General features: G+C 46.5%; 1 protein-coding gene across 5 annotated transcripts; it reads left to right on the forward strand.

Moving 5' to 3' along the window:
- Positions 1-426: 426 nt before the first annotated feature.
- On the forward strand, positions 427-24,019 carry TTC34 (tetratricopeptide repeat domain 34). 5 transcript variants are annotated; one of them, XM_081201428.1, is made up of 9 exons: positions 427-484; positions 3,395-3,509; positions 3,667-5,292; positions 6,495-6,720; positions 8,861-9,053; positions 11,130-11,296; positions 14,875-15,145; positions 16,267-16,481; positions 23,162-24,019. In XM_081201428.1, the coding sequence occupies exons 2-9, from the start codon at positions 3,493-3,495 to the stop codon at positions 23,681-23,683; spliced, it is 3,237 nt and encodes a 1,078-aa protein (XP_081057554.1). In that variant the 5' UTR covers positions 427-484; positions 3,395-3,492; the 3' UTR covers positions 23,684-24,019. The 5 variants fall into 5 exon arrangements, with proteins under 5 accessions (XP_081057554.1, XP_081057556.1, XP_081057552.1 ...); XM_081201426.1 differs by lacking the exon at positions 427-484 and adding an exon at positions 2,132-2,298; XM_081201427.1 differs by lacking the exon at positions 427-484 and adding an exon at positions 2,132-2,216.
- The last annotated feature ends 2,178 nt before the right edge of the window (positions 24,020-26,197 follow it).

The raw sequence follows: 26,197 nt of genomic DNA on the forward strand, positions 1-26,197 counted from the left end.
GTGTTTCTTTCTTGCCCAGATGGAGGACAGAGAGGGATGAGCACACACAAATTGCTGTACTTGTGCCCACTGTACGCAAGGTAAAATTCACATGCCTTGCCCTGTCCACTTTTGCTTCTGGCCATGCCTACCACTTGCAGGTAGCCCTGGCAGATAACCCAGAAGTCCACCCCTAGGATACACCACTTCTGCTTCCATCGAAGGGCGAAAGCTCTCTTTCCTCTGTGTGACAATGATCATACCACCTGGGTGCCTCCTCCTTTTAAAAAATTCATGGTCTGCGCAGTGACAAAAGAAATACCTTGTAGCATGCTTTAATATTTAACCAGGGTTTTGGAGAACTGTATTCTCTTCCTCTCCCTCCCTCTCTCATTCTATTTCTGATACAGTTTTGGAGATATTCTGAATGCAAGAATCTCAAGCCATGTGGGAGAAGCACCTCACCACAATTACCTGACCATGGCGGATCGTGTAGGAAATTCTGGTAAGTTGCATGCCTGATGTTGCTGTTGTTCCTCTGAGTTGTCTCCATACAGTAGACCCACTGAAAGTAACCTACATCATTTATTTGAATGGGTCTGCTCATTTCCACGCTATCTGCTTCCAGGTCCATTTGCTAAGAATATGGAAATGATTGCCAAAACTTGAACTATATTCCGCTATAGTTCAGACCAGCTGCTGCATCGTGTGAAAGCGCAAATATAATGTGGAACTTAACAGTTGGGGAAACATTAGGAAAATGGAATAAACTGCCACCTGAATGCAGCTTTAGCTGTAGACAACCTTTCACTTTCTGTATTTAATAATAATAATAATTTTATTATTTATCCCAGCCACTCTGGGTGGCTTACAGCATGATTTAATCTTCTTTTAGGCCACAGCTCTCTCATCAGGCTCACGTCAATGGGGATGTTTTCAAGATGGGAAGAAGTCAGCAACTTGACCCTTCAGCCACCCACTGTTTTTCCCCTACCTAGAAAATGAACCCCTCTTAAGTCATTTAAAATTAACTCTCCCCCTACCCCGCCACTCCCAGTCAAGTAGGAAAACCAGACACAAACTCAGCTAAGTGAAAGCAGTGGCTTGGGGCAGGAATTGTAAGAAAATTGTCAAGTTGGCTCTGCCACTAAGTTCACATTCAAGGCAAACACAGTTTTTGGAACATACCATTTGCCAAGAGAACATGTTGGTAATTTGTTTGAATTGTACACTGAGCTCACATATATGGATGGGCATAACTGTTAGGCATGGTTTTTCTGTTTGTTTGCTTTTTATCTGAAGCATAGGTGCCAGCTCCCTGGGGCCCTGGGTGCCCGAGCACCCACAAAATTCCCCATGAAGGGGCTAGGCACCCACAAATTTCAATGCCAGGGGCATGCATGCTGCATGGCGTCCACGGCCCTGGGCATCCACGGTCGCAGGGCTAAGCTGGCACTCCTGATCTGAAGTGCAGTTTTCTGCATTTATTCCACAATTTGGGGTTTTTTAATTTAAATTCTCATTAAAATTTATCAGTGTCTATGTGCAGATTTCTCCTAATCTACACCTTTTTGTATGCAGTCTTGATTAATTTGGGGCATTTGTTGTGTGCTGCTTTAACTAAACTGCACACTTTCCTCTGATGTACTTTTGTACACATTGCTTGAAGAACGAAATTGCAAAATTCAGGGTAGTGCAAATTTCAAAGAATAATTGTGTCCTGGTTTGTATATTAATTCATCAGAATTAATGGACCAGAGGTAGCATGTCCATTAGTGTTGAAGGGTCCGTTCTGAGTAGCACCAACATTAGATAAAACCCATTATCTGTGTACGTGGATCTACATAGGAAGGCTGTCTTCTACCAAATCAGACTAATGAATCCATGTAGCTCAGTATTGTCTACACTGACTGGGCTTTCAGACAGGGGACATTTCCAGCCCTAACTGGAGATGCTGGGGATTGAACCAGGTACCTTCTGCATGCAAAACATGTTGTCTGCCACTCAGCTACCGCCCACAGACACAAATTGCTTCTCTGGCTGAAGTCCCAGGGCCTTTCATGTTCTCACTCTCTCTCTCTCCCTGCTGGGACCAAGCAGTCTGAGGCAGTGTTTACTGTCTCCTGGGAAACAGCTGAGCATGTGGTTGCCTGAGCTGCTCCTGCTTCGTCCCCCCGCCCCAATGCCTTCCTGCTTATGGGAGACAAGTTCTACGATGGAGACACAGCCTGAAACAGGTATCCATTCTCTCCAGTGAAAGCAGGATGGGGGCCACCAGGAACCCCCAGCCAAGAATTCACGCAACCGCTTTTCTTAAATGTGAGTCCCCACCCCTTTGACAGACTCTTGCTTTCTCTGTTCTGATTTTCCCCCCACTGCCATCAGCAGATGAGGAAGGTGCCAGATAAATGGGAAGAGGATTCCCCCTCCCACTATAAAAACCCACACTTGCCTATTAGGGCTCAGAGGATATGCAAGTCCCTGCTTACAACCCCCACCCCAAGATAGAAAATTAGGGGAGGTGCATGGGTGCATTATTCTAGCATAATTTTATGGAACTGGGTGCTCTTCCTCATAAACAAAAGCAGGAGAGAGCGTTGTGCGTCCCTCTACCAATATTATCTTTAGATCTCTTGGCAACTGGGCCCTCAAAACTCTCCCATTTGTGGTAGAGGAATTAAATTTATCCAAGGGCAGGACATATTATCCAAAGATTCCTCAGAGCTGAAGCTCCGGCAAGAGCACAGCTTATGTCTTCTTCTTTTTTCATGTGGTGCAATGGGTTGGAGTGCTTGGCTGCTAACCAGAAGGTTGGTGGTTTGAGCCCACCCAGGGATGACTGTGGGCAGGATCCTGCGTTGCAGGAGGTTGGACGAGATGGCTCTTGGGGCCATTTCCAACTTTACAATTCTATGCTTCTAGACTGCTTTTTTCTGGGGGGATGCAGGGGTACGCATAACCCTAAATGTATTGTGAATCTAACGGAAGAAGAAACTTTTTTAAAAATCGCATTTTTTGTTTCTTCTCTAGCACGGTGAACCATCAGTTCCGTTGCTACCCCCGATGGCGGCCTCATTTCCTGTTATGGTGTTTCTTGAGTCTCAGACAGAAGCGAGTGTTTAATGTGTGGGGCAGGAGTTGGAATCTAGCTTGGTGATTGGCCAGTTTCATTGTTACCACCTCCGATGGCAGCTTCTAAACATTTTTTTAAAGAAAAAAACACACACTTCTTCTAGGAACCTCCAGCCTGTGGGTCAAATATGACTCTCCAGACCTATCTGTGAACTGCCCTGAGACCTCTGGGTATAGGGCAGTATATAAATCATAATAATAAAATTAATAATAATAATAATAATAATAATAATAATAATAATAATAATAATAATATCTGTCTGCCCCTTGGAATTCTCCTCAGGCCACACCCTTCACCAGCCTTGCTTCACACCCTCTTTGAGTATTTTTGCCTGGCTGGGATGAGTCCCTGGACTCTGATAATGCCTTTTGCTTGCTGGGATGGAGGATGGAAACAGGTGAGAGAGGGTGTTGTAGAAAACAGCCAGCAGTGCTCTTCTTATGACCCCTTATGACTCCTTCAGATGTATTTTGATGGATTGCAGCCATGTAAACAAGGTAAGTCTTGACATTTTTCTATCTGTTTTTCTAAAAGCATATATATTTAAAAACCAGGCCTGGAAGTGGAGTAAACATGGTTGCTGATAACAGAGAGGGCACCATGTCCTCTAAGGACCAGGCGATGCAGCTCTGTGATGCGGCGGAGCAACAATTGGCTGCAGATGACCCTTCACTTGCCACTGCCTTCTACACAGCTGCATTCAGCTGCAGCGTCCCAACAGCTGTCGAAAAAGTGGCTTCCCTGGGAGAAGAGTCACGTGCCAAAGTGACGATCACTTTATCAAAGTGGTGTCGGGATGGCGGCCCCATACCAAAGGTTCAGTATGGCGGCCTGAACTACACGTCACTTAGCGTCGAAATGGTAGCCATTTTTCTCTCGACCCTCAACCCCAACAACATGGCCGCCTCTCTCTGCAAGATGGAGGCCCTGCTCAAACTGGGCTGCTATGAGGAAGTGCTGCGGCGATGCGACTCTCTAGTGGACGCCCAGCCTTGTGTGGAGCTGGCCCTCACGAGGGCATTGGCCCAGTTGCTGTCGCGGACCCACTTCCAAAATGGCGTCACAGGTTATCTGCGTGCTTTTGCGGAACGCCGGGATGAGACAGTGAAGTTTGTGCGCAGTCGGCAAAAGGAGCACCTTCAGCGGATAATCCAGGCATTTTTTGACTTCGTCTCACTTCAGGAGAAGACTCGCTGCGGCAAAGGGGGCTTGGAAAACTGGCAGAGTGACTGCTACAACTTCCTGGTTGCCATTTCACCAGAAGACATCCACACCTCCCATGCCCAGGCAGCCCACCTCTTGGAGAAGCACAAATGCAAGGAAGGTGTCTCTGCCTACAGTGAGGCAGCCAGTGGTGCATTCTGGGACGAAAGAGCGTCTGGACTCCTCATGGACAGGGCTGCTGCGTACTTCTCTCAGGGCGGGAAGGTGGCAGAGATGATGCAGGACATGACAGCTGCCTTTGAGGCAAACCCCAGCCTGGCAGCGAGGCGCTTTGAGGCCCTTTTCACCACTGGGGATGCTGAGAGGATAGAAAAACACGCCAGAGCAGCCCTGGATCTGGAGTTTGCTGCTTACAGAGAAGCTGTGCGTGCCAGATCTGAAGTCCGGAGTGACAGTGGCAAGGAGCTTCTCTCCCCAGTGATCCGAACCCTTCACTTCCTCATTCAGATTTCTCCGGGCGCCAGGCGCGAACTAAATGTCCGCTTGGCAGACTGCTTCCTCTTGGAGGGCAGTGTCCAGAGTGCCTTGGAAATCTGCAACCACCTTCTGGATTCTGAGCAGGAGACCTATTACAACACCCTTCTTGCCCTCCGGGGGTTCTGCCACCTCCATGACAAACGTTGTGCAGAAGCCCTTCAGGATTTCCAGAAGATCATAGAGTACAGCTCTCCACACCCCAGCAGTTGCATCAAGGCTCTCTGTGGCCGTGGCTTAATCCGATCTTGGGGCAGTAGTCCTTACCTGACCGCCCTGGATTACATCACTGCCTGTAGGTTTAGATTTGAGGAGACCAGCTTTGTCATCAAGTCCTACATACCGTGGAACCAGAGGGGCTTCCTGTTGATCGTTCTACAAGAGGAAGCAAGGAAGATCCTGGAAAGGAACCGAGACCCCAGGGGCACAACTCCCCTTCAGAACAAACCAAGAGGGCTGGATGGATTCCAGGTGAAAGAAGGGTAAGCAAATATCACTAGGCCAATGCTTTAAAAGACAGATGAGTTGATATTGTAGTGCAGGGCTGGGGAACCTCTGCCCTGCGGGCCAAATTAGACTCAGCAGGCTTCCCCAAATTGGAAACGGAGGCCATTTCTGCTATGCCACACTCAACCAGACGTCCATCTGGCATCATTATACCTATAAGGCAGGTTAATATGTTGCTAGGCCTGGAAAAGTGTTTCAGGCACCTTTCAGCAGATTGGTGGCACCTGCAATGTCCTGTGTTGGAGTAGGGAAGCTTTTTGGCCCATTGGGTCAAATCTTTATCTCCCCACCCATCCACAGGCTGACTTTAACAGGTGGATGAGGCCAACACCCTTTCTTGGGCACTTCTCCATTGCACGTGTGAAGCTCTCCTTGACCTTTTTTTTATTTAAAAAATATTTTATTTTGACAAAGTAATAACCATAAATAAATAAGAATAAAATGTGTACCCCACCACCGAGACCATTCCATTATAACTATCCAACCTCCCAAAATTTCAACACCTCTTGAGATGGTTTGACCCCTTTCCATTTTTTATTATTATTATTTTTACCCCGCCCAATGGTACACATTCTACAAACACCTTCCATATCTCCTCAAAATCAACTCTCCTGCATATTCCCCGTCTTACCTTAATAGCACATGTTAATTTACCATTAATAGCTATATCCCACACCTGTTTATACCATTCTTCCATTTTACATTCTGCTTGCTCCTTCCACTTTCATGCAGCTGTCAATAAATTTGTGAGCAAGTCCTTCATAGCCTGTGAACCTTCCACCCCATTGTAAATTGATAATAATGCTGCCTCTGGACCTTCGGTCAGCTTTAACTCAGTGATTTCTGTTATCTCCTTAAACACCCTTTGCCGGAAAAACAGTACATATTTACACCCCCACCACATGTGAATATAACTCCCTGTTTCCTGGCACCCCCTCCAACATAACACTGAATATCCCTTGTTCTCCTTGCCTTTTAAGCCTCTCCTTGTGCTTTGCACACACTGCTTTGCACACCCTGCAGAGACCTAAATAATGCTGTCCATCTTTCTTGGGCTGCCTTCAGGGCTACTGTAGACATGTTGTTTGGATACTGGAAAGACCTAATATACAAGTGTGAGAGAACAAAAGAGAGATAATCTGTGGCAACACCCCTACTTCCCCCCTCTTTTTTCCAGCGATGCATCTGGAGCTCATCAGCTGGCTTCTCTCCTGTTGGACCTGGATGCTTCAGATGAGACATCTCAGCTCCTCAGTGCTGATGCTCTGTACCAAATGGATCGATTAGATGAAGCTCACAAGGTCCTGTTGGTGGCTGTCTCCAAAACCTCCCAGAGATCTGCCTTCTTGGTCAGGCTGGCTCTGCTTCAGTTGAAGAAAGGCTTTCTATACGATTGCAACCAGGTAAGAGCAGCGGGATGGGGAAGGCATGCCAAAAGAAGGGGAAATCATCACTAAGGAAGCAACAAGGTAAAATGATAAAGGATAACAGAGTGAAATGAATTTTTCAATCACTATATATAGACAGAAAACCTAACAATTTTGATACCCATAGATATGTGAACAACATTTATTACATGAAAATGGGGTTGAATCTTAGAGTAAAAAAAAAAACCAAAAACACACACATGAAGAGACAAACATCCAGAAAACAAAAGGCAGTGGACAATCTTTCATTGGAGGTTTTTAAACAAAGGCTGGATGGCTGCAAGTTAGGGATTATTTAGCTGTGATTATCAGGGATTCTACTACTGACACTTGGGATTCCTTCCAATTCTATGATTCTATGAGAATACCAAATATAAAAAGTCTATAATGCAACAACTGAAATAGATAAACATGCAAACTGAACGTATGTCAAAATAATATATCCACAGTGTGTGAACAACCATGGAATAATCTAAGTGAAAAAGAAACCCTCTAAACTGTGTATGATATGTTCTTGTAGTTCCTCAGTCTTATTCTTTAGATATGCTGAAATGCCATCATAATATGTTCTTGGTCAGGTTTTCCAGTCCAGCCCACAACTGATTCTTACCCTAGAAATAGAGACACGTTCACTGTCTGAGTGACTGTACTCCAAATGATGAAGCACTATAATAACTAGCTTTTATCACACAACCATTGCATGGTAGCTGAAATAATCCAGAATGGTAGTTCTACTCTGCATAGGCCCATTGAAGTTAATGAGTGTGACCAACTTAGCCCCATTCATTTCAATGGGTCTACTCTGTGCAGGACTCAATTGAATACAACCCAGTGTCTTCAATCTATCAGTTAAGACCTAAACTATATGAACAGCTCATCACATGGGAGAGTGGAGCAGAACATCTGCATTGCATTGTTCAGTCGCTGACTCTGCCACTTAAAAGGGTCAAGTAGCAGGCAAGGGAAAAGTCTTCATCCTGAGACCTTGGAGAGGGGCTGCCAGTCAGAGCAGACCAGAAGCAGCCAGTGTGGTACCCTACAGATGCTATGAATTCCCCATTCCTGCTATGTCTTAAATCCCCATTCTGAAATCCAGGTGTGTGGTGAACCATTGGACTACTTCAAAAAAGGAAGTTTTGCAAGGCTCATCCACAAAGTGCTTGTAGGCATAGTAAGCATTTTTTTAAAAAAAAAAAAATCAAAAATCAAACGCACATCCTTTGGCCATGAATTAAGATTGTTGACTTTTGGAAAGCTAGTTCAGAACAACCTATAACTTAACAGCAGAGGGCACTCTCACCTTTGCTTAGGACTCGCAGAAACTCACAGTGTCCGCATAGGAACCTATTTTAGCTGCTTTTTGTAGAGATGCTCTAAGACATATAGCCCTGGCTTACATGCAAGGGCATGGCTGTCTAGGCTTTGGAGAGCTAACAAAAACATCTTAATCCTGTGCTATTTTAACACATCACAACTCTGAAAAAAGATCCTATAATCTGTAAGGAATTTGCTTGATTGGATCTGCTTTTTCCAGGCATATTGGGAAAGGGAAAGGAGTTAGATGGGGCAATGAAATCTCTGCTCCCAGCTGCTGGAAATTTTACTCTATCTACCCCGCTTCCCAGAAACTATCTGCATGCACCCGATTTGCTCTTTCCAAAACAATACCTGAACTGAAATACAGCCATCCTTCAGAATTCACACTTCTCCACATTTTGCAATGCCTTTCTCCAATCCAAAAATGTGTGTATTGGGGGGAAGTGTGAATAATAAATGTAGTGCATCTAAATATGTGGTGTTGGGGAAAATTGCTTGCAAAAGTTGTAGTTAGGAGAAGTTTGCACTAAAATGCTGACACATTTCAACGGAATTTATTTATTTTTTTAATTGCAAACTGACATGCAAATGTGGAGAACCGAACCTAAGACAGGAGGCGAGGGAATGAGAAATGTCCGAAACTCAGAATGGACAGATCCACCCATCTGCCCGGGTTTCTTTAGTTGGGATTCCTGCACTATAGATGGCCCTTGGGGTTCCCTTCCGACTCGACAGTTCTATGAGTCATCCCTAAATCTTCATGCTGAATCTTCTTTTCTCTGTGTTTCCTTTACTGAAGCTGCTCAAGAAAATGACCCAAACTGGGGAGACCTCCTGCCTCCTGACGGTCGTGAAGATTTTAAAAGAGGAAGATCGAGCATTGTTGCAAAGCCACTGTCACTCCAGGGCCATGACGATCCTAAAGAACAAGCAAGGGGGAGGTTACATCAAAGAAGCCATCGTCTACCTCTCCTTTGCCATCACCGCAGCAGGTGAGACACCCCACTATAGCCAACTTTGCACAAAACCAGGCACGCAGGTCAATACTAATGTGCAAAACCTGTCTCTCCTCCTTTATTTCTACAGGTTTTTTTAATTCCCCATGTTCTTGAATATATATATATGGGGACTGGACTACTGCAATGCACTTTTTGTGGGGCTGCCTTTGAAGACGGCAAGGGAACTTTAATGGCTTCCAGATCATAGCAGCCACATTACTGCCTGGGGTTGCATTCAGATCTCATATATGTCAGTTTGCATTTCTTAGTACAGAAAGCACTGATCTGATAGCGTAGTGATCTTTCCTATTCTACTTAATTCAAGAGGGTTATGGAAGCTTCTCTATGTGAAAGAAACAAGCAGAAGGTTCATGATGTTTGGATTATTCCTTCAGAGAAGCTGAGTTCAGCTGGTTTAAACTGGTTCTGTTATTTCTTTCTGTCAAGGTCATGCTAACTATAAAAGTAAGGCCAGAAGGAGCCTGGGTTTCATTCTCTCTCTTTCTATCTCTTTTCCTTTGGTGTGGTGTGGTGTTCTGTATTGGATTTGTGGTGTAGTGGTTAAGAGCGGTAGTCTCGTAATCTGGGGAACCGGGTTCGCGTCTCCGCTCCTCCACATGCAGCTGCTGGGTGACCTTGGGCCAGTCACACTTCTTTGAAGTCTCTCAGCCCCACTCACCTCACAGAGTGTTTGTTGTGGGGGAGGAAGGGAAAGGAGAATGTTAGCCGCTTTGAAACTCCTGAAGGGGAGTGAAAGGCGGGATATCAAATCCAAACTCTTCTTCTTCTATTATGCTCATTTGCCTTCAGTAGCAATAAAGCTCTACTGGATGGAATGCCTCTGGTCTATTTTGGGGAGAATCCTGCAACGTGTTTAAGTTGTTACTCTGCTAACTATACATTGGAATCTACTCAGGATCAATACTGAGTAGAATTTAAATGTCAGTGTAACCCCCCCCACCCCCATTTTAAAACAGTTGCATTTGTCAGTTCTTTCTGGGCCCAGTTCAAGATACTCACGTTAGTGCTTAAAAGCCCTAAATGACTTGGGCCCCAAATATCTGAAAGATCTGCCTGCTATCTTTGCATATTTGAAAAGTCTGCCTGTTATTTCTCCAGATGCCAGGTTCAGAATTGGTTGTTTTCTGGGCCCTGGGCATATGGCACGAGTTCCTGCAAAAGAATAAAGCTCCATTTTGTTCAGGGAGATAAAAGGCACCCCTGTCTACCCGAATTGCTTGCAGCTAGAGCATATCATGGAAGAGACTTGTTGTACCTCGCAGGGAGGATTGCTGAGGCAACAAGTCTTTTCAAACTGGGTCGTGTGATAGTCAGTTGACAGTCACTGAGAAGCAGTCAAGAGCCCAGAGAAGGAACCAATGGGTGTTAGGTCTAGTTTCGACCAAACTGGTGAACCTGTGCCTAAGTTGGGGCTCAGCAGAGCCGGGGCACCTCCAATCATCATCATCATCATCATCATCATCATCATCATCCTGTCCATGCAGCAGTTAAAGCCTTGGGACTAGGGACTAGGAGACCAGGGTTACAAATCCCTACTCAGCCAAGAAACTCACTGGGTGACCTTGGGCCAGTCACTGCTTCTCTCAGCCTCATCTCCCTCACAGGGTTGTTGTGAAGATATAATGGAGAAAGGGAGAGAAGCCATGCATACCACCTTGAACTGCAAAATGCAAAATTAAAAACAATAACAGAAAAAGCAGCTATTAAATACTAATCTTAGATAGATCCTAACAAGTACTAATCAGAATTAATTAGGATGATGGAGAAGGTTCTATCTCAGATTAGGCATGTAAGGATCTGTCAAATTCACTTCTCCAATCACTAATTTCCCCAATCTTAAATTCACTTCTACACATTTAGCAGCAATTTGCAAAAAGCAAAAACAAACAAACAAAAAACCTACGATCCTCATGAAAATTCATAAGGATTTTAGTGCAAATTTCTCCTGATATGCAGCATTTTGACTGATGTAACATTTGTGCAAGCAATTTTCATTAATGTTTCACTGATAATGTTTCATTTTCATGCACGCTTTCTGTTTTGCTCCAGGAGGTTATGCTGTCGATTCGCTTCTTAGCAGGGCCCGCTGTTACGGGCATCTCGGGCTGAAGAAAACTGCCATATTCGATTTCAATGCCATCCTAAAAGAAGACCCCACAAACGCCCAGGCACTGAGTGGGAAAGGATTTGTTCATCTAGCTCTGAACCAGAAAAAGGTAAGAACGGGGTGGTTTTATTTTTCTATTTACTTACTTACTTACTTACCGTATTTTTCGCCCTATAGGACGCACTTTTTCCCCTCCAAAAATGAAGGGGAAATCTGGGTGTGTCCTATGGGGCGAATGCAGGCTTTTGCTGAAGCTTGGAGAGCGAGAGGGGTCGGTGCGCACCGACCCCTCTCGCTCTCCAGGCTTCAGGAACACATCCGCAGCCTAGGCAGCCCTACGGGAGGTCCGGCAGGGATGTCTAGGCTGCGGATAGCAGCCTGCCGCCCGGCGGGCGGGGCGCCCTAAAGCAGAGCGCCCCCCTCGCCAGGCAGACATCCGCAGCGTGGGGAGCCTTGCCGGAGTTCCCGGCAAGGCTCCTCACGCTGCAGATAGCAGCCTGCTGCCCGGCGCAAGGGGCGCCCTGAAGCAAAGCGCCCCCCTCGCCAGGCAGACATCCGCAGCGTGGGGAGCCTTGCCGGACTTCCCGGCAAGGCTCCCCACGCTGCGGATAGCAGCCTGCCGCCCGGCGGCCAGGGCGCCCTGAAGCAGAGCGCCCCCCTCGCCAGGCAGACATCCGCAGCGTGGGGAGCCTTGCTGGACTTCCCGGCAAGGCTCCCCACGCTACGGATAGCAGCCTGCCGCCCGGCGGGCGGGGCGCCCTGAAGCAGAGCGCCCCCCTCGCCAGGCAGACATCCGCAGCGTGGGGAGCCTTGCCGGAGTTCCCGGCAAGGCTCCCCATGCTGCAGATAGCAGCCTGCTGCCCGGCGCGAGGGGCGGCCTGAAGCAGAGCGCCCCCTCGCCAGGCAGACATCCGCAGCTGGGGAGCCTTGCAGGAGTTCCCAGCAAGGCTCCCCACGCTGCGGATAGCAGCCTGCCGGCCCCGCAGGGGGGGGCGACCTGATGCAGAGCGCCCCTCGCGCGGGGCAGACATCGGCCAGCCCCACAAGCTCGGGGGACAGCAGGGAGGCGCAGCACCGCCATCCCACTGTTCCTCGACCTGGTTCTGTTTCCCCAACCTGCTTTGGGGGGGGGGGGGAATAAAGGGAATTTTTTTTCCTTTATTTCCCTCCAAAAAACTAGGTGCGTCCTATGGGGCGGAGTGTCCTATGGGGCGAAAAATACGGTACTTACTAAACAAGACTTTGAGCCAGAGGAAGAATCATAGCTCAGTTGGTTAGAGCATGGTGCTGATATTGCAGGGTTGCAAGTTGGACCTCTGTATATTCCTGCAGAGGGTTGGATTAGATGATCTTCACCTGAAGTTAGGGGAAAGTGGGTTGACCAAGGAGTGTAAATCAGCATTCAATGACATAGTCCAGCCAGGGAAAAACATTCAAGGAGGGTGCAGAACAAGGCTAGTGAGGGACATGGCTCAGAGGGGTGTGTGGCCTAGGGAAAGTATGAAGGGCAAAACAGAGAGGCAAAAAGGGCTGCGTTTGGTCCATGGGCCTGAGGTTTTCCCCATCCTGGCCTAGTGGATACAAGGACAGTCCAAGACGAACCATGGGATCATAGAACTGTAGAGTTGGAAGGGACCCCAAGGGTTATCAAGACCAACCCCTGCTATTGCTGGCTGAGGCAAAGGACAAGACAATGCTCTCAGTCAGAGTCTGGGAGTCAGCTGGGCTGGTGGGGCTGACAGATCTCTGCCCTCCAACAGGACCCCAACCTCTGTTGCCCAATTATCCCAAATGGCGGTGCCAACTCTGATTTTTTTTGGGGGGAGGGGGAGTTGTGCAGCATTGCTCTAACCACTGCACCACTCACTGGCTCTCAGGTCATGCCAGGATAATTATGTGAAGAAAGAGGAGGGGAAGAATAAGAGGGACAACAAGAGAGAGAAGATCTGACTGAGCTATAAAGGCTTTCCTTTCTCTCTCTGCTAAATCCCATAAAGGCCTGCAAGGGGACAAAAAGGGATATTTTGATAAAGGTTAAACAGGATTAACATTTTGAAAACCCTCCCCCCCCCTTTCAACCATTAAATGCAAACTGTGTCTGTATCAGCAGCCCCCAAGTGGCCCGTCTTAATGGGGAAGGTTGTGATGGCTAGCTTATCTGCCTTCCGAGATAGCAGGCGCATGACAGTGAAGAGGCTTTAATGTTCCCTGTCGCATGCATCTTGCGTGCATCTTTAATACCTCGGGATTGAAAAGAAAGTCCTTTGTTTACCAAACTAATAGAAAAGGCAGATAATTAAATGTCATTTTGGCTTTGAGCAGGGCAGGCGGGCAGGGGAAGCATAGAAATTAGCTCACAATACTTTTGCTCTGGCTAATTAAACTCTTTTAGCGCCTCCTTTGATTTTGAAGGGCACACAGGAGTATCTTATAACACCTGGTACAGGGCAGAAGCCAATCTAGGGGAGAGTGACTGGTCTGTGCGCACTGTGCGCTGAGCCAAGAGGGTGTCGCAACAATGACTTAGAACGGAAGGCAAGAGGTGACCTTGAGCAAGTTGCTGCCTCTCAGCCTGACGTACCTCACAGAGTCATTGTAAGCCCTTGAGCTCCTTGAAGAAAATGGTGGAAAATAAATGCAAATAATGCTGTTGTTGATAATGATAACCAGGGCTCCCCCCCCCCAGCCAGAGTGTGCTGGAGCACAGTTCCAGCACCTTTTTCCGGAGCCTCCAAACAACAACTCATGGTGCTGAGCCCTGGCATGAACCAACTCCTGAACCAATGACTCTTCATCCTTCCCCCTCACACACACAACCAACACTGACACGACTGTGCTATTGCTCCTCCCCACAGGCAGAGGCCGCTGTGAGGCCTACCCGCAGGCTGCTGAGCCGTCCCTTCTGTTAGTATCTTCGCTCACAGTCAGAGGTACCTGGCCTCCCCCGAGGCAATTGAGTGAGATACTGTGTTTACCTTCCGTCTGCGACTGCCGGCAGGCTAGGTAAACAAACCCGGCGATTCTTCTCATTAGACGTGAGAAAGAACACACCCTCTGCTTCTCTCTTCTCTCTCTTCCTCCCTGCATTCCCCCAGGGAGGGGAAATGAAACAGACAGGAGTCCTTTTTACATGTTTTATTCCTGTCACTCAGCAATACATAGAAATGCGACCGCTCCCTTCAGACTCCATCAGAAGAGACACATACTCCTCCCCTGTACTTCCAGCACAGGTCAGATGACACTCTGAGCTAACATCCAGTGCTCAGTACAGAGAATAGGCTCCACCTTTTCCCCAACAGTACATCTGCAAAACATAACATCCTGTTTTGCATTCCAGCCATCTGGAGCTGGCTTTTGCATTGGTGCTTTTTCCTGACACCTTCTTCCTCCTCACTCTGGCTGCTCTAGCAGGAGGCAGCGGGGAAGCCCATGGCGCTGGAGGAAGCAAGCAAGGAGAGGGGGGGAGGGGAGGGGAAGCCAGGCCATGGTGTGAGCAGATCACTGCAAGGAGGAGGAGAAAGAAGAAGAGGCAGCCTCCCCATTGTCCTGGCCCAGGTGCCCAGGGATGACCACAAGCCTGTGGATGGGAGACAACTGATAATCATGACAACAGATGATATAAACCAACCAGAGCTGTGCAAACAATTAGCAGGCTTTTCAAAAACTACTCTTGTTTTATCCACATAGGAGGCTGTGCACGATCTGACCTCAGCCCTAAGAGCCAACCCAGCCATAGCAGTTCCAGAAATTCTTTCATTAAAGGAGGAGGCCCAGGTGTTGATCCATCAGTGGTTGTATGACCACTGCAGGACTAGGCTCTCGGAGTTCATTGCTACCAAAGAGCCACCCGTTGGAGATACACTGAAGGACCTCGCTGTAGCTGGGGCATTGCTTGTGAAAATAAAGAGCAAGGACACAGAGAGTCACACGCTTTATGTGGACCTTTTAGCCGCTGATGGTAAGAGAACTTTCAAACATCTTGGAGTACCGTCTCATTATTTGGCATTACTGTCACCCACTGTTTCTTAGCAACAAATGGAACCTGGTTAGTCTTGCCAAGGTGTGATGATTATCAGCTCATGATAGGGTGGAAGCCCCAGTGTTGCAGGATACGCTCCCTGCTGAAACATGGAAGAGGCCTCATCAGCATTGGCATTCTGCCGGCTTTCGATAATGCAGCTGTTTACCCAGGTGTTCCCTTGATCTCTTCACCTGAGTCTCCTGTTTGAACTGCTGCGTTATTGTTGTGCATTTTAATTGTGGGTGTTTAGGTTGTAATGTTTCTGTAGCTTGTTTCTATACTTCATAAATAGCTTCGAAGTCTATTCTGACATTAAGCAGAATGGTGATGATGATCTAGGGTTGCTATATTTCAAAAAGTAAAAACCAGGACACTCCAAACGTTTTAACAAAAACGCAAAAAAAAGTGATTTTTTGATTGACTTGCCTAAGATCCAGGACAAAGCGCCACATGGAACACCATCAAAATAAGCTCCAGGTGAGCTTCCCTGATGGGCAGGGAGAAACTGAGAAAATAACTTTCCCATTTTGCTTCTTCTTGTTCTGATCACGAAGGGGTTCCAAAAGCTTCCTTATTTTATCAACAGCAGTTATGAACTGGTTTTCTAATGGAAAAATCCTTTGTGTCAGTGCACAGAATATTAAAATCACAGTTTGAAATGTGGGCGCACATTTCAATTTACTATGTTCAGAGTATGTTGCATGCGCATGTCTCATGTCAGTCACCTTTACAACAGTTTTGTAAGGTAGGCTGATACCAATATTCCCATGGAGCCCTTCAGAGATCCATTGGGCAGGCAGCTGCCATTTACTGCATCATCAGAAGTATAGTGACCAGAGGAAAGTAATAATACCACTCTATTCTGCTTTGGTTGTACTAAAATGTCCATGTTAAGGGAAAGGCATGCTAAGATTCTGATGAATTTTCGTGAGAATGTCATCTTCTTCCTTTTAAGTTCAAATTGATGTGGAAATTTAAGAAGGAAACATTAGAAACTGAGAGAAGCAAGAACTATATTAGCCTATCCTGGTAACCAGTTTATTGATGTTCATTGGCAGGGAGAGACAATGAGGCTCTGGCGCACCTCCAGGGAGAGTTTGGTCACTCTGCACCCAGTGATGGCATCAATGCTCGCTTTGGAATGCTCCAGGCCAAGAAGAGCCACATGAATGTCGCAGCCCATATTTTGGCCAGTTTGGCCACAAATGACTACAAAGACATAGGATACCTGATGAGCTTCCTGGACACCAAGCAACGGCAAAGCCTTGCTCAGGTAAAGGTGCCTGATTGATGCTAATGATGTCTGTTTTTCAGCTGAAGTTATCAACTCATCTAGTTGAACACTATCATATTGGGAGATATGCTGGAGAAACAAGAGAAAATTTGAACAGATAGATCTGGGATGGAGAGCCTGTGGCCTTCCAGATGTTGTTGGGCTGCAGCTCCCATCATCCTTGACCATTGTCCAAGCTGCCTGGGGCTGATGGGACTTGGAGTTCCTATCATGCATGGAGGACCACAAGTTCCTTATCTCCAGATGTTGCTGGACACCAATTGCTATCGTGTTTGACTCTGTTCCTACATTCTGTGTTCCTCAGTAGGATTGATGGGAGTCGGAGCCCAGAAACACCTGAAGGGTCACAGATTCTCAATCTCTTCAACAATGCAAGCTGGAGAACCTGTGGACCTCAATATAGTGCTGAACTGCAGATCCCATCATCCTTGACCATGGCTTCCCAGCTGTTTTGGCCTACAACTCCCAACATCCCTAGCTAGCAGAATCAGTGGTCAGGGATGATGGGCATTGTAGTCCAAAAACAGATGGAGAACCAAGTTTGGGAAACCCTGTCCTTCACCATTGTCCAGAGCAGCTGGGGCCAAAGGAAAAGTCCCAACAATGTATAGAGTAGCCACAGGTTCCTCATCACCATATTTTTGGACTACAACTCCTATCATGTCTGTTCCTATGTTCTGTATTCACCATGCTGTTCACCATGCTGGCTGGGGTAGAAGGGAGTTGGGACCTCATCTGCATTCATTCTCTCTCTCACTCACTCACTCTGCTCAGGATTGCACCAATATCAGTTTGGAGGTGAAAGAGAGATCCCGCATCCTGGTTCTCCCAGATGATACCTGTTCAGGTTACCCAGGATGTTGGCTTTGTTCCCCTGATCCTGTTCTCTCCCATTGCAAGTGACACCCACCCTTTTTCAAAAACAAACAAGCTGTTTGTGGATTCTGTGAATCAGGCTGGCCTGAACAAACACAAAACAGCCCCTCCCTATTAAAAAAAAAAACAGCCACAAAAAACACCACCCTGTGTTGTGTGCTGATATGCTTAATAAATAAAGGGCCTGGAGAGGACTGTTTTGTATGCACCCCTCGCAAGCCAGCGGGAGGGTGTTAAGTAAGCAAGTATTAATTTATCAATCCCTGAGGCAAAGAACCTCTCTTCTCTAAATCAGGCAGGCAGTCGGAGGGGGCATATCTCTTCTGGGAGAAAGAAGCTGGGAGATTTTAAGAACTAATTGCCAATCACCGACTTAATGTGGGAGTTAAAAGGACGACCAAGAACATTACTCCAGGGGGGCAAAGTGACTCCTTACTTAGAAGCGAAATGTTTCTTAGCTACATGCATTTAGCTGCCTTTTCCCTAAGAGGTTTGCATTTCTAGCAAACTAGATTTGCAAGCCTTCCCCCTCCCAAGGTGTTAGGGAGCATTCTCAGAATTCAAGGACACATTCCACACTCAAGGAGGATTCAAAGCAGGGTTGGTGAGGCGAGTGGCTCAGAGACATGTGTGGCTTTGGGAGAGTCCCAGACAGTAAATTCAGGGACACCCCAAGACATTTTCTTGCATGATGTCAGGGATTGGCTGGACGAAGTGGAGTGGTGGCAGGCACCAGCCGGAAACCCAAGGGAAACTCCAGAGGAGGAAGGCTCGAAGCCTGGGGATTGGTGGTAGGAAACTGAGGAAAGGTCAAAAGGAGAAGATTGGGAGAAGAGGCTGGGTGCTGAAGGGGCAACAGGGGTTAGTGAGCAGGAGGAAACTGTGACAGGGAGCAGTTCAGACTCTGAGGCTGCAGCAGAGGAGGGGGGTAAAGAGACAGCTGAAGAATCCCTCTCCTGCTGTGACAAGCTCCCCTCCACCCTGGTCTGCAAGAACACAGAGAATAATGGGGAGAGCAGAACAGAGGCCATAGGTGGGCAGATGCAGTCTGAGACTGCTTGAGAAACAGCTGGGAGACGAGGAGCCTTAGAAGGGGTGGAAGGCAGGGACCTTCAGTCCTGGAAACAGTTCCATAGGGGCAAGACCTACTGGGAAGTGTTAACTTCAGTGGCATGGCACTCTGCCTCGTTCATGGTGACCTGCATCTGACTTCAGCTCTGACACCTGTGCAGAAGTCCATTTTACTGGCAAGCCCTGCATGCCTCTGCCACCAACAGCTGCCCTGTTTTGTCTAGTGATGGTGCCAACCCTGATACTCCCAGGTTACACAGGACTGTTCTAAGCACTGTATCTCTCAATGACTCCCAGGTCACGCCAGAAGGCATGAGCCAGGCTTAAAGACACATTGCAGCCAGGGGAAAACTATTGGGGAAGGGGTGAAGCACAGCAAGTGAGGAGGTGTGCCCTAGGGAGCAGATAGAGAGGACTGGAGGGCTGCCTGCAGTTTTCAGGCCTGCAGTTCCCCACCCCTGGCCTGTGACATTATGGGAAATTTGAACAGTGGGCCTGTTTCCCAGTCCCAGCCGTTGCCCCATGGAAAAAGGAGTGAGACCTTCAACCCCAGAGCCCCCTGCCTTGATCCCCTACAGTCATCAATCAGCAACCAACCAAAAAATCAGTATAACTATACAAGTTATTTTGGCATCCCTCCAGTTGCCCTGATATTTTGGGAGCTAAATTAGGCTGCCGTGTGCATTAGCAGTAATTTTAACAGAAGCAATTTTCTTTCCAGCTCGCGTTGCCAGCTGTAAGATGTGAGATGCAATAAAGGAACTTACTGGCAGCTGGTTTAAACATGAAGCATTTCCCTGGCCTTGGTCAAAGTCTTCAGCGATAGCTCTTTTTAAAATTCAGAGCTGCTGTTCCAGTGTGGAATGAAAAGAATGAGGCAGGTGGGTATGTTTAGTCTGGAAAAGAGAAGACTGAGAGGTGAGATAATAGCTGTCTTCAAATATCTGAAGGGCTGCCAAATGGAAGATGGAGCAAGCTTGTTTTCTCCTGCAGGACCTGAACCAGTGGATTCAAAGGACAAGAAAGGAGATTCTTTCTAAACATTAGGAAGAACTTTCTGATGGTAAGAGCTGTTCAACAGTGGAATAGAATCCCTCTTAAGGTGGTGGATTCCTTCATTGGAGGGGTTTTGGATGGCCATCTGTAGGGGACTTCTTAGCTGTGATTCCTGCATCACAGGCAGTTGGGCTAGATGACCCTCGGGGTCCTTTCCAACTCTACAGTTCTATGATTCTATTAATATAGCCAGTGATATAGTCACTTTAACCACAATGCCACACTCCTTCAAGAACACAAGGCATGGATGAGGTCCTTTTGGTAAAGAGTAGAATAAGGCAAGAAGATCAAACCTATCCATTCTTAAGGAAATCAGCCCTGAGTGCTCACTGGAAGGACAGATCCTGAAGCTGAGGCTCCAATACTTTGGCCACCTCATGAGAAGAGAAGACCCCCTGGAAAAGACCCTGATGTTGGGAAAGATGGAGGGCACAAGGAGAAGGGGACGACAGAGGACAAGATGGTTGGGCAGTGTTCTCGAAGCTACCAGCACAAGTTTGGCCAAACAGCAGGAGGCAGTGGAAGACAGGAGTGCCTGGCGTGCTCTGGTCCATGGTGTCACAGAGTCGGACACGACTAAACAACAACAACAAAACAAGGATTGCCAACTAACCCCCCTTTTTTTTACTCAGAGGAGACCCACTGAAATTAATAGATCTAATCTAAGTCATGTCCATTAATTTCAATGGGTCCATTATTTACTTCAGGATGGATGCATTCAGAGTAGACCCATTGGAGTTAATGGTCCTAAGCTAGAGGCAGAGCCATTCTAGTTGCATCCCCGTCCTTCTCCCTGCTGAGTTCTGCTGGGACAAAGAAGGAAGAGGATGGGCAATGCCACCCTCTAGACTGGTTGTAAGTAAAAGTGACCAGCTGAGTGAAGATTCAGAGTGGTGGGGCAATGCCCTATTTGTCCTGATTGTTTATTACTTAAACATTTGCTCTGCAGCAGTGTGGTGAAAGCGCTGTTTTCGTTTATGAGTGCTATAGGAGCAGTAATGAGAAATCCATTAGAGCCACGGTGTCCTAATGAAGGTCTCCTGATTGTCCTTCATGAATTGAAATGGAAGGAAAGAGCTAACTCCTAGGAGCTGTGGGGGCTTTGGTCCCCGTAATAAAATATTTGAGATTTTTTCTCCACGTGATGTTATCTGAGTTATCAATATTCTTCCTTGTTCATCTTTAAATAGTTTTTTTGGGGGGGTCCAACTCTGGCTTTATATACATTACAACTCCTCTCTTTTTTGTTAAATCAGAGGTTGCAAAGTCCTTTCCCAGACTTCGATTTATCAAAATTATTCTATGTTTCTTTGCAATGTGTCTTTCTTGGAGGCATATCACATCCAAATTTAGCTTCTTTACAACATGTTCAATTTTATTCCTCTTAGTCTTATTATTCAGTCCGTTTACATTCCAAGTTAGAATGTTCAAATCCATCTTTTTCCATATTTATTTCTCTTTCACCTCCATTGCTGTTGAATCTTCCTCTTCCTGCCCAGCTTCCAGTCCCCTGTCTGGAATCCTAGAGATGTCCAACACTCAGTGGTAGAGCATCTGCCTTGCATGCAGAAGGTCTGTGTTCAGTTCCCAGCATCTACAATTAGAGCTGAAAAAGTCCATCTGAAACCCTGGAGAGCCAGTCTAGACCAGTGTTTTCCAAGCTTGGGTGTCCAGCTGTATTTGGACTACAACTCACATCATCCCCAGCTAGCAGAACCAGTGGTCAGGGAATTGTAGTCCCAAAATAACTGGAGACCCAAGTTTGGGAAACACTGGTCTAGACATTACAGAGTTAGATGGACCAATGTTCTCACATGATAGAAGACAACTTCTTGTGTTTCTATGGCACTACATGAGTCTTAAGGATGATGAGAGTTGTTAGGAGACTCTCTACCCCCCCCCAAGAGCTACAATTCCCAGAGCTCCCTGAGAAGAGGGATTGTCTCTCAAACCGCTCTGGGAATTGTAGCTGTGTGTGAAGAATAGGGGTATTCTAGCAACTCTCAACATGTGTTGAATGTTAAAGTGGTATGATACTGCTTTTAAATGTATAGTGCAGTTGGGGTCTTAGTATGGTGCAACTGGATTTTCTGTATCCTTTGCATGTTGTGATTGATTAGCTACAATGTGATCCTTCCTCCATTTCCTCAGAATATTACTCAAAGCTTCCAGTTTGCACTATGAGAGCATGATGTTAGATCAGATGCGCCTTTGGCCAGATCCAGTAGGCACTTTAGCTTCACCCCCTTCACAGAGAGCTTAATTCATCAGCCCCAGGATTCTAAAAAGACATCCAAAACTTGTGAGAAGGAGAAAAAACAACCAAATTACTGCCTTAATTTGCGCTGGTACATGCTGACCTCCCCACCCACCACCCCTGGCAGAAATGTCGCTACGGCTACTTAAACCTCTTCTTGCATAGCTCACAAGTGTTTGGCGTGGAAAATCCAGATTGGTTTCAAATTGTCACTTCAGGCTGAATTCTGTGTTCCCTTTAGTAGATGACATAGAGCATACTATCCGAGAGCAATAGTGGTGTCGTACAAGCAACTTTAAAAGCACACGGTCCTCATTTATGTATTTTTCTTCAAATGAAAGCATCATGAGTTATTGGATCCTAAGCATGTGTGCTTAGGAAGTAAAGTCATGGTGAATTTACAGGAACATAGGATGCTATCTTAGGTCAAGTCAAACCATTGGTTCATCTAGCTCAGTATTGTCTACACCCACTGGCAGTGCCTCTCCGAGTTTTCAGATACGGGGTATTCTCAGTCCCATTTGAAAATGCCAGGGATTGATCCTGGGGCAACATCTATGCAAAACAGACAGGGGGAATGCCCAGTGTTATCCAGAAATTCAAGAGTTTAAAATTATAGAATCATAGAATTGTAGAGTGGGAATGGATGTCCAAGTTCATCTAGTCCAGGGGTGGCCAACTCCCAAGAGACTGCGATCTACTCACAGAGTTAAAAACTGGCAGTGACCTAACCCCCTTTTGGGGGTTCAGGTCAAAATTGTTGAGCTTTTCTTAGGGAGGAGGAAAGCCCCGTTTTTCTGGGGTTCAGGTCAAACATGTTAATCTTTTTTTAGGGGAGCCAAAGTTGTTGAGCTTCTTTGGGGAGAGCTAGTGATCTACCAGTGATCTACCACAGACGTGCAGTGATCTACCAGTAGGTCACAATCTACCTGTTGGACATGCCTGATCTAGTCCAATGCAGGAATCACAGCTAAAGAATCCCTGACAGATGGCCATCCAACCGCTGGTTACAAACTTCCAATGAAGAAAAGTCCACCATCTTCCAAGTGAGTCCATTCCACTATCAAACAGCTCCTACTGTGAGAAAGTTCTTCCTAATGGTTAGTCACAGTCTCCTTCCTTGTCATTTGAATCAATGGGTTCGGGTCCTACCCTCTGGAGCAGCAGAGAACAAACTTTCTCCATCCTCCATGTGACAGCTCTTCATATATTTGAAGATGGTTCTCATATCACAGTCTCCAGGCTAAACATACCCTAACCCTTCATAGCCAACTTCTTGGGACTTTCGGCATGCAAAGCAAATACTCCACCACTGAGCTACAGCTCTTTAGTCAGACTTACTTCTGAGAAAAGAACCTAATTTTGGACTGGGGGTAACCAATATTCTTCCTGTCTCTAGGTTGCTTCCAAAGAAGGAAATGCACTGGTGAAGGAGCAATTCTACACAAAGGCTGTTGGCTACTACTCACTGGCCATCTTGGCAAGTAATGGCAATCCACGATATCTCCGCCAACGTGCTGTTTGCCTAGCCCACCTGAAGGACTACAATAAGGCTTTGACGGACATGGACAAGGTGATCTCCAACCACGGGAAGAACAGCCTGAAGACTCAGATTGAGGACTACTGCTTGCAGGGACATCTGCTCTTGTCCACCTCCAAGGAGGAACTGGCGGTCAAGCGGTACATCCAAGCTCTTCAGCTGGGACAGTCTTTGGCTCTGACCATCATTGCTGCCGATCACGATGGGGATGCACTGTCCAAAGCATTCCTGCAAACTGCTCAGTCCTCTTTTGCAGCAAAACGTTATGAAGAATCCTGGAAGACTGCAGAGTATGGGCTGATGATCAACCCAAACAACACTGAGCTTAAGAGACTTAAAATAAGACTTAAACGGGAGGCATCTGGATGCAGAGTACAATAATTTATTCAGTCTGGGTCACAGGAGGCTTTCTCATGACCTGCATTTTTAAATCAACCATCTCAATTTGCATTTCCCAAAGTAACATATTTACTAGAACATAGTTACTCATCAGTTTTCGCACATCACCCAATGTTGTGATACTATAGCTCCCCCAAAATGTACCAGAGCGCATATTATAGAGACGAGACATACAAGTGTGTATTTTATGAAACAGTGTGTTGAAAATTAATGTGATTTTTGGTGCATTTTTTTAAATTGCAGAGTAGTGCAGAAATGGACTTAGGAATGAGCACATTCAAAGCAGGCACAGACAGACAAATGAATGGATCCATCCTTCCTTATTCTTCAGTGCTTTAGTTCAGCAAACCTCCACAAGCACACACTTTATTCTTTCTTTTCTCTCTCTTTTGCTTGTAAAGACCAGAGAACATATATGGAGGTGCCTCTTATTCTGTAGCACCCTGTTTCTTGAATGCCCTCCATATAACAAAATCATACTGTCCAAGTTGTGAATTTTTATTTTTTTTAATCAAATGAATATTTGAAAGGCAGGAAGAAGGTAAGTTTTTTCAGCCAACTAGTGAACACAGTATTTTTCAGAATCATTTACAGCTGCTGTTTGCATACATATTTACTGGGGAGTAAGAGTGATCTAACTCAATGGGGTTTACTTTTGAGCAATAGGATTAGTTGACATCATTATTTATCATCCTTGCTTTCCTCAGCCAAGGATTTTTGCTGGTCCCAGTTCATAGATCTTCTCATAGAGAAAGCTGCTCCATACTACTTCGCGGATGGCAGGAGGGTGAGCATTATCAAAATGGAGAATCTCAGTGAAATGGTCTCTCCAATTTCTCTGCCTGCACACAGAGTGAAGGATTTCAAGAGGCTATGTCCTAGTACAAGGCAGCTTTCATGTTAGCATGTATCAGCGATAGAGAACCTCAGGTCCAGAGGTCAAAATGTGGCCTGTGGCTTCTCTATATGGCCTCTGGAACTCTCCCCAGACCACACCCCTAAGTGGTCTGCTTCATATCCTCCTTGAGTGTTTTTGCCTGGCTTGATTGTGTCATTGAATTCTGGTAATGCCTCTTGCTTGCCCAAATGGACGAGGTGTGTTTGTAAACTATGTGAAAGATGAAGTTAATATTCGTTGCTCTGACCACCTTTGCCCCGTCCTCATCTGCTACTTGCATGTGGCACCTGGAAAGTTGTCCAGGTAGGAATGTGGCCTTCATATTGAAAAAGGTCCCCTTATAGAATCACAGGGTTGTAGAGTTGGAAGAGACCCAAAGGGTCCTCTAGCCCATGGGTAGGCAAGCTAAGACCCGGGGGGCAGATCCAGCCCAATTACTTTCTAAATCCGGCCAGTGGGTGGTCCTGGAATCAGTGTGTTTTTACATGAGTAGAATGTGTCCTTTTATTTAAAATGCATCTCTGGGTTATTTGTGGGGCATAAGAAGTCATTCATCTTTTCCCCAAAAAAATATAGTCTGGCCCCCCACAAGGCCTGAGGGACAGTGGACCGGCCCCCTGCTGAAAAAGTTTGCTGACCCCTGTCTAGCCCAACCTCCTGCAATGCAGTGATCACAACCCTCATCCCTTTTGTGTACCATGCAACTCCTACAGAGTAAGCCATACTCAGCCTGGTAGGGATTGCCTCTGTGTAAGAATGAGCAGTGTAACTTGAGTATCACTTCACCACCTCCCCACACCACCCCAGTTGCACCAGGTTCCCTGGCTGGTTGTACCAAATTCTCCTTCCAAAGCCAAGCAACTTTTGTGCAAAGACCTCATGGCAGGGGGATCACTGGTGCATAATTGTTTCTCCTGATCAAAAAGAGGGGAGGGGGGGAATCCGCAGAACACTTTCTTCCCAGGCACATGTTCTGACTTCCATTCCACCACGCCCACACACTTCAAGTGGCAGACATTCAATGAAAGAGTTTTACTGTCGAAGTTTTGGGGAAGGAAATGTGATTGACTCGTGTAATGAGACCCATCATATTCCCCCCTCCCCGAAAAATGTCAGTGATTCCGCCATATCATCGCCTCCCTTTTAATTGCTTCTTCTGTTCTGAACAATTGGTGTCAAAAGGAACAGCTGACAGCCTTTCCTCCTTAGCAAACGAGCCTCCCTTTTCATCCATCGGAAGATGGATATGATACCCTCATTCCCACTTTGCCGGTGCTTTTGTTGTCGTACGGAGCCACTTCTGCGCTCTGACAGACAAATTGGAGGGCGTCTGGTTGCAATCAAGTCTTCCCAGGTATTTTGCAAGCAGAGTCTCCAGCTTACTGTGGCCTGGGGTTGCTGCAATTGACAGGCCTTTAATTTGGGAAACAGAAGCCCCCAGATTTCTGCAGCTGAAGCAAATGATCGTAATTAGGTTACTTTCCAAGTTTCTGCAAGAACCCATGTTTGTAATCGCTAATGTGATTTTCAGCCGTGTTAAAAGAGCTGTTGTTGCCAAGCAATGGGACATAATGGTTCTGCTTCATTCAGCATTGGTT

The sequence above is a fragment of the Podarcis bocagei genome (genome assembly GCF_964188305.1).
Source record: "Podarcis bocagei genome assembly, chromosome: 7".
Classification (NCBI taxonomy): Eukaryota; Metazoa; Chordata; class Lepidosauria; order Squamata; family Lacertidae; genus Podarcis; species Podarcis bocagei.

Bases quoted from the DNA above. Each gene is read 5' to 3' on its own strand.
- TTC34 (XM_081201428.1), top strand. The intron at 5,293-6,494 runs GTAAGCAAATAT...TCTTTTTTCCAG, and splicing joins GGATTCCAGGTGAAAGAAGG to CGATGCATCTGGAGCTCATC. The intron at 15,146-16,266 runs GTAAGAGAACTT...GTTCATTGGCAG, and splicing joins GGACCTTTTAGCCGCTGATG to GGAGAGACAATGAGGCTCTG.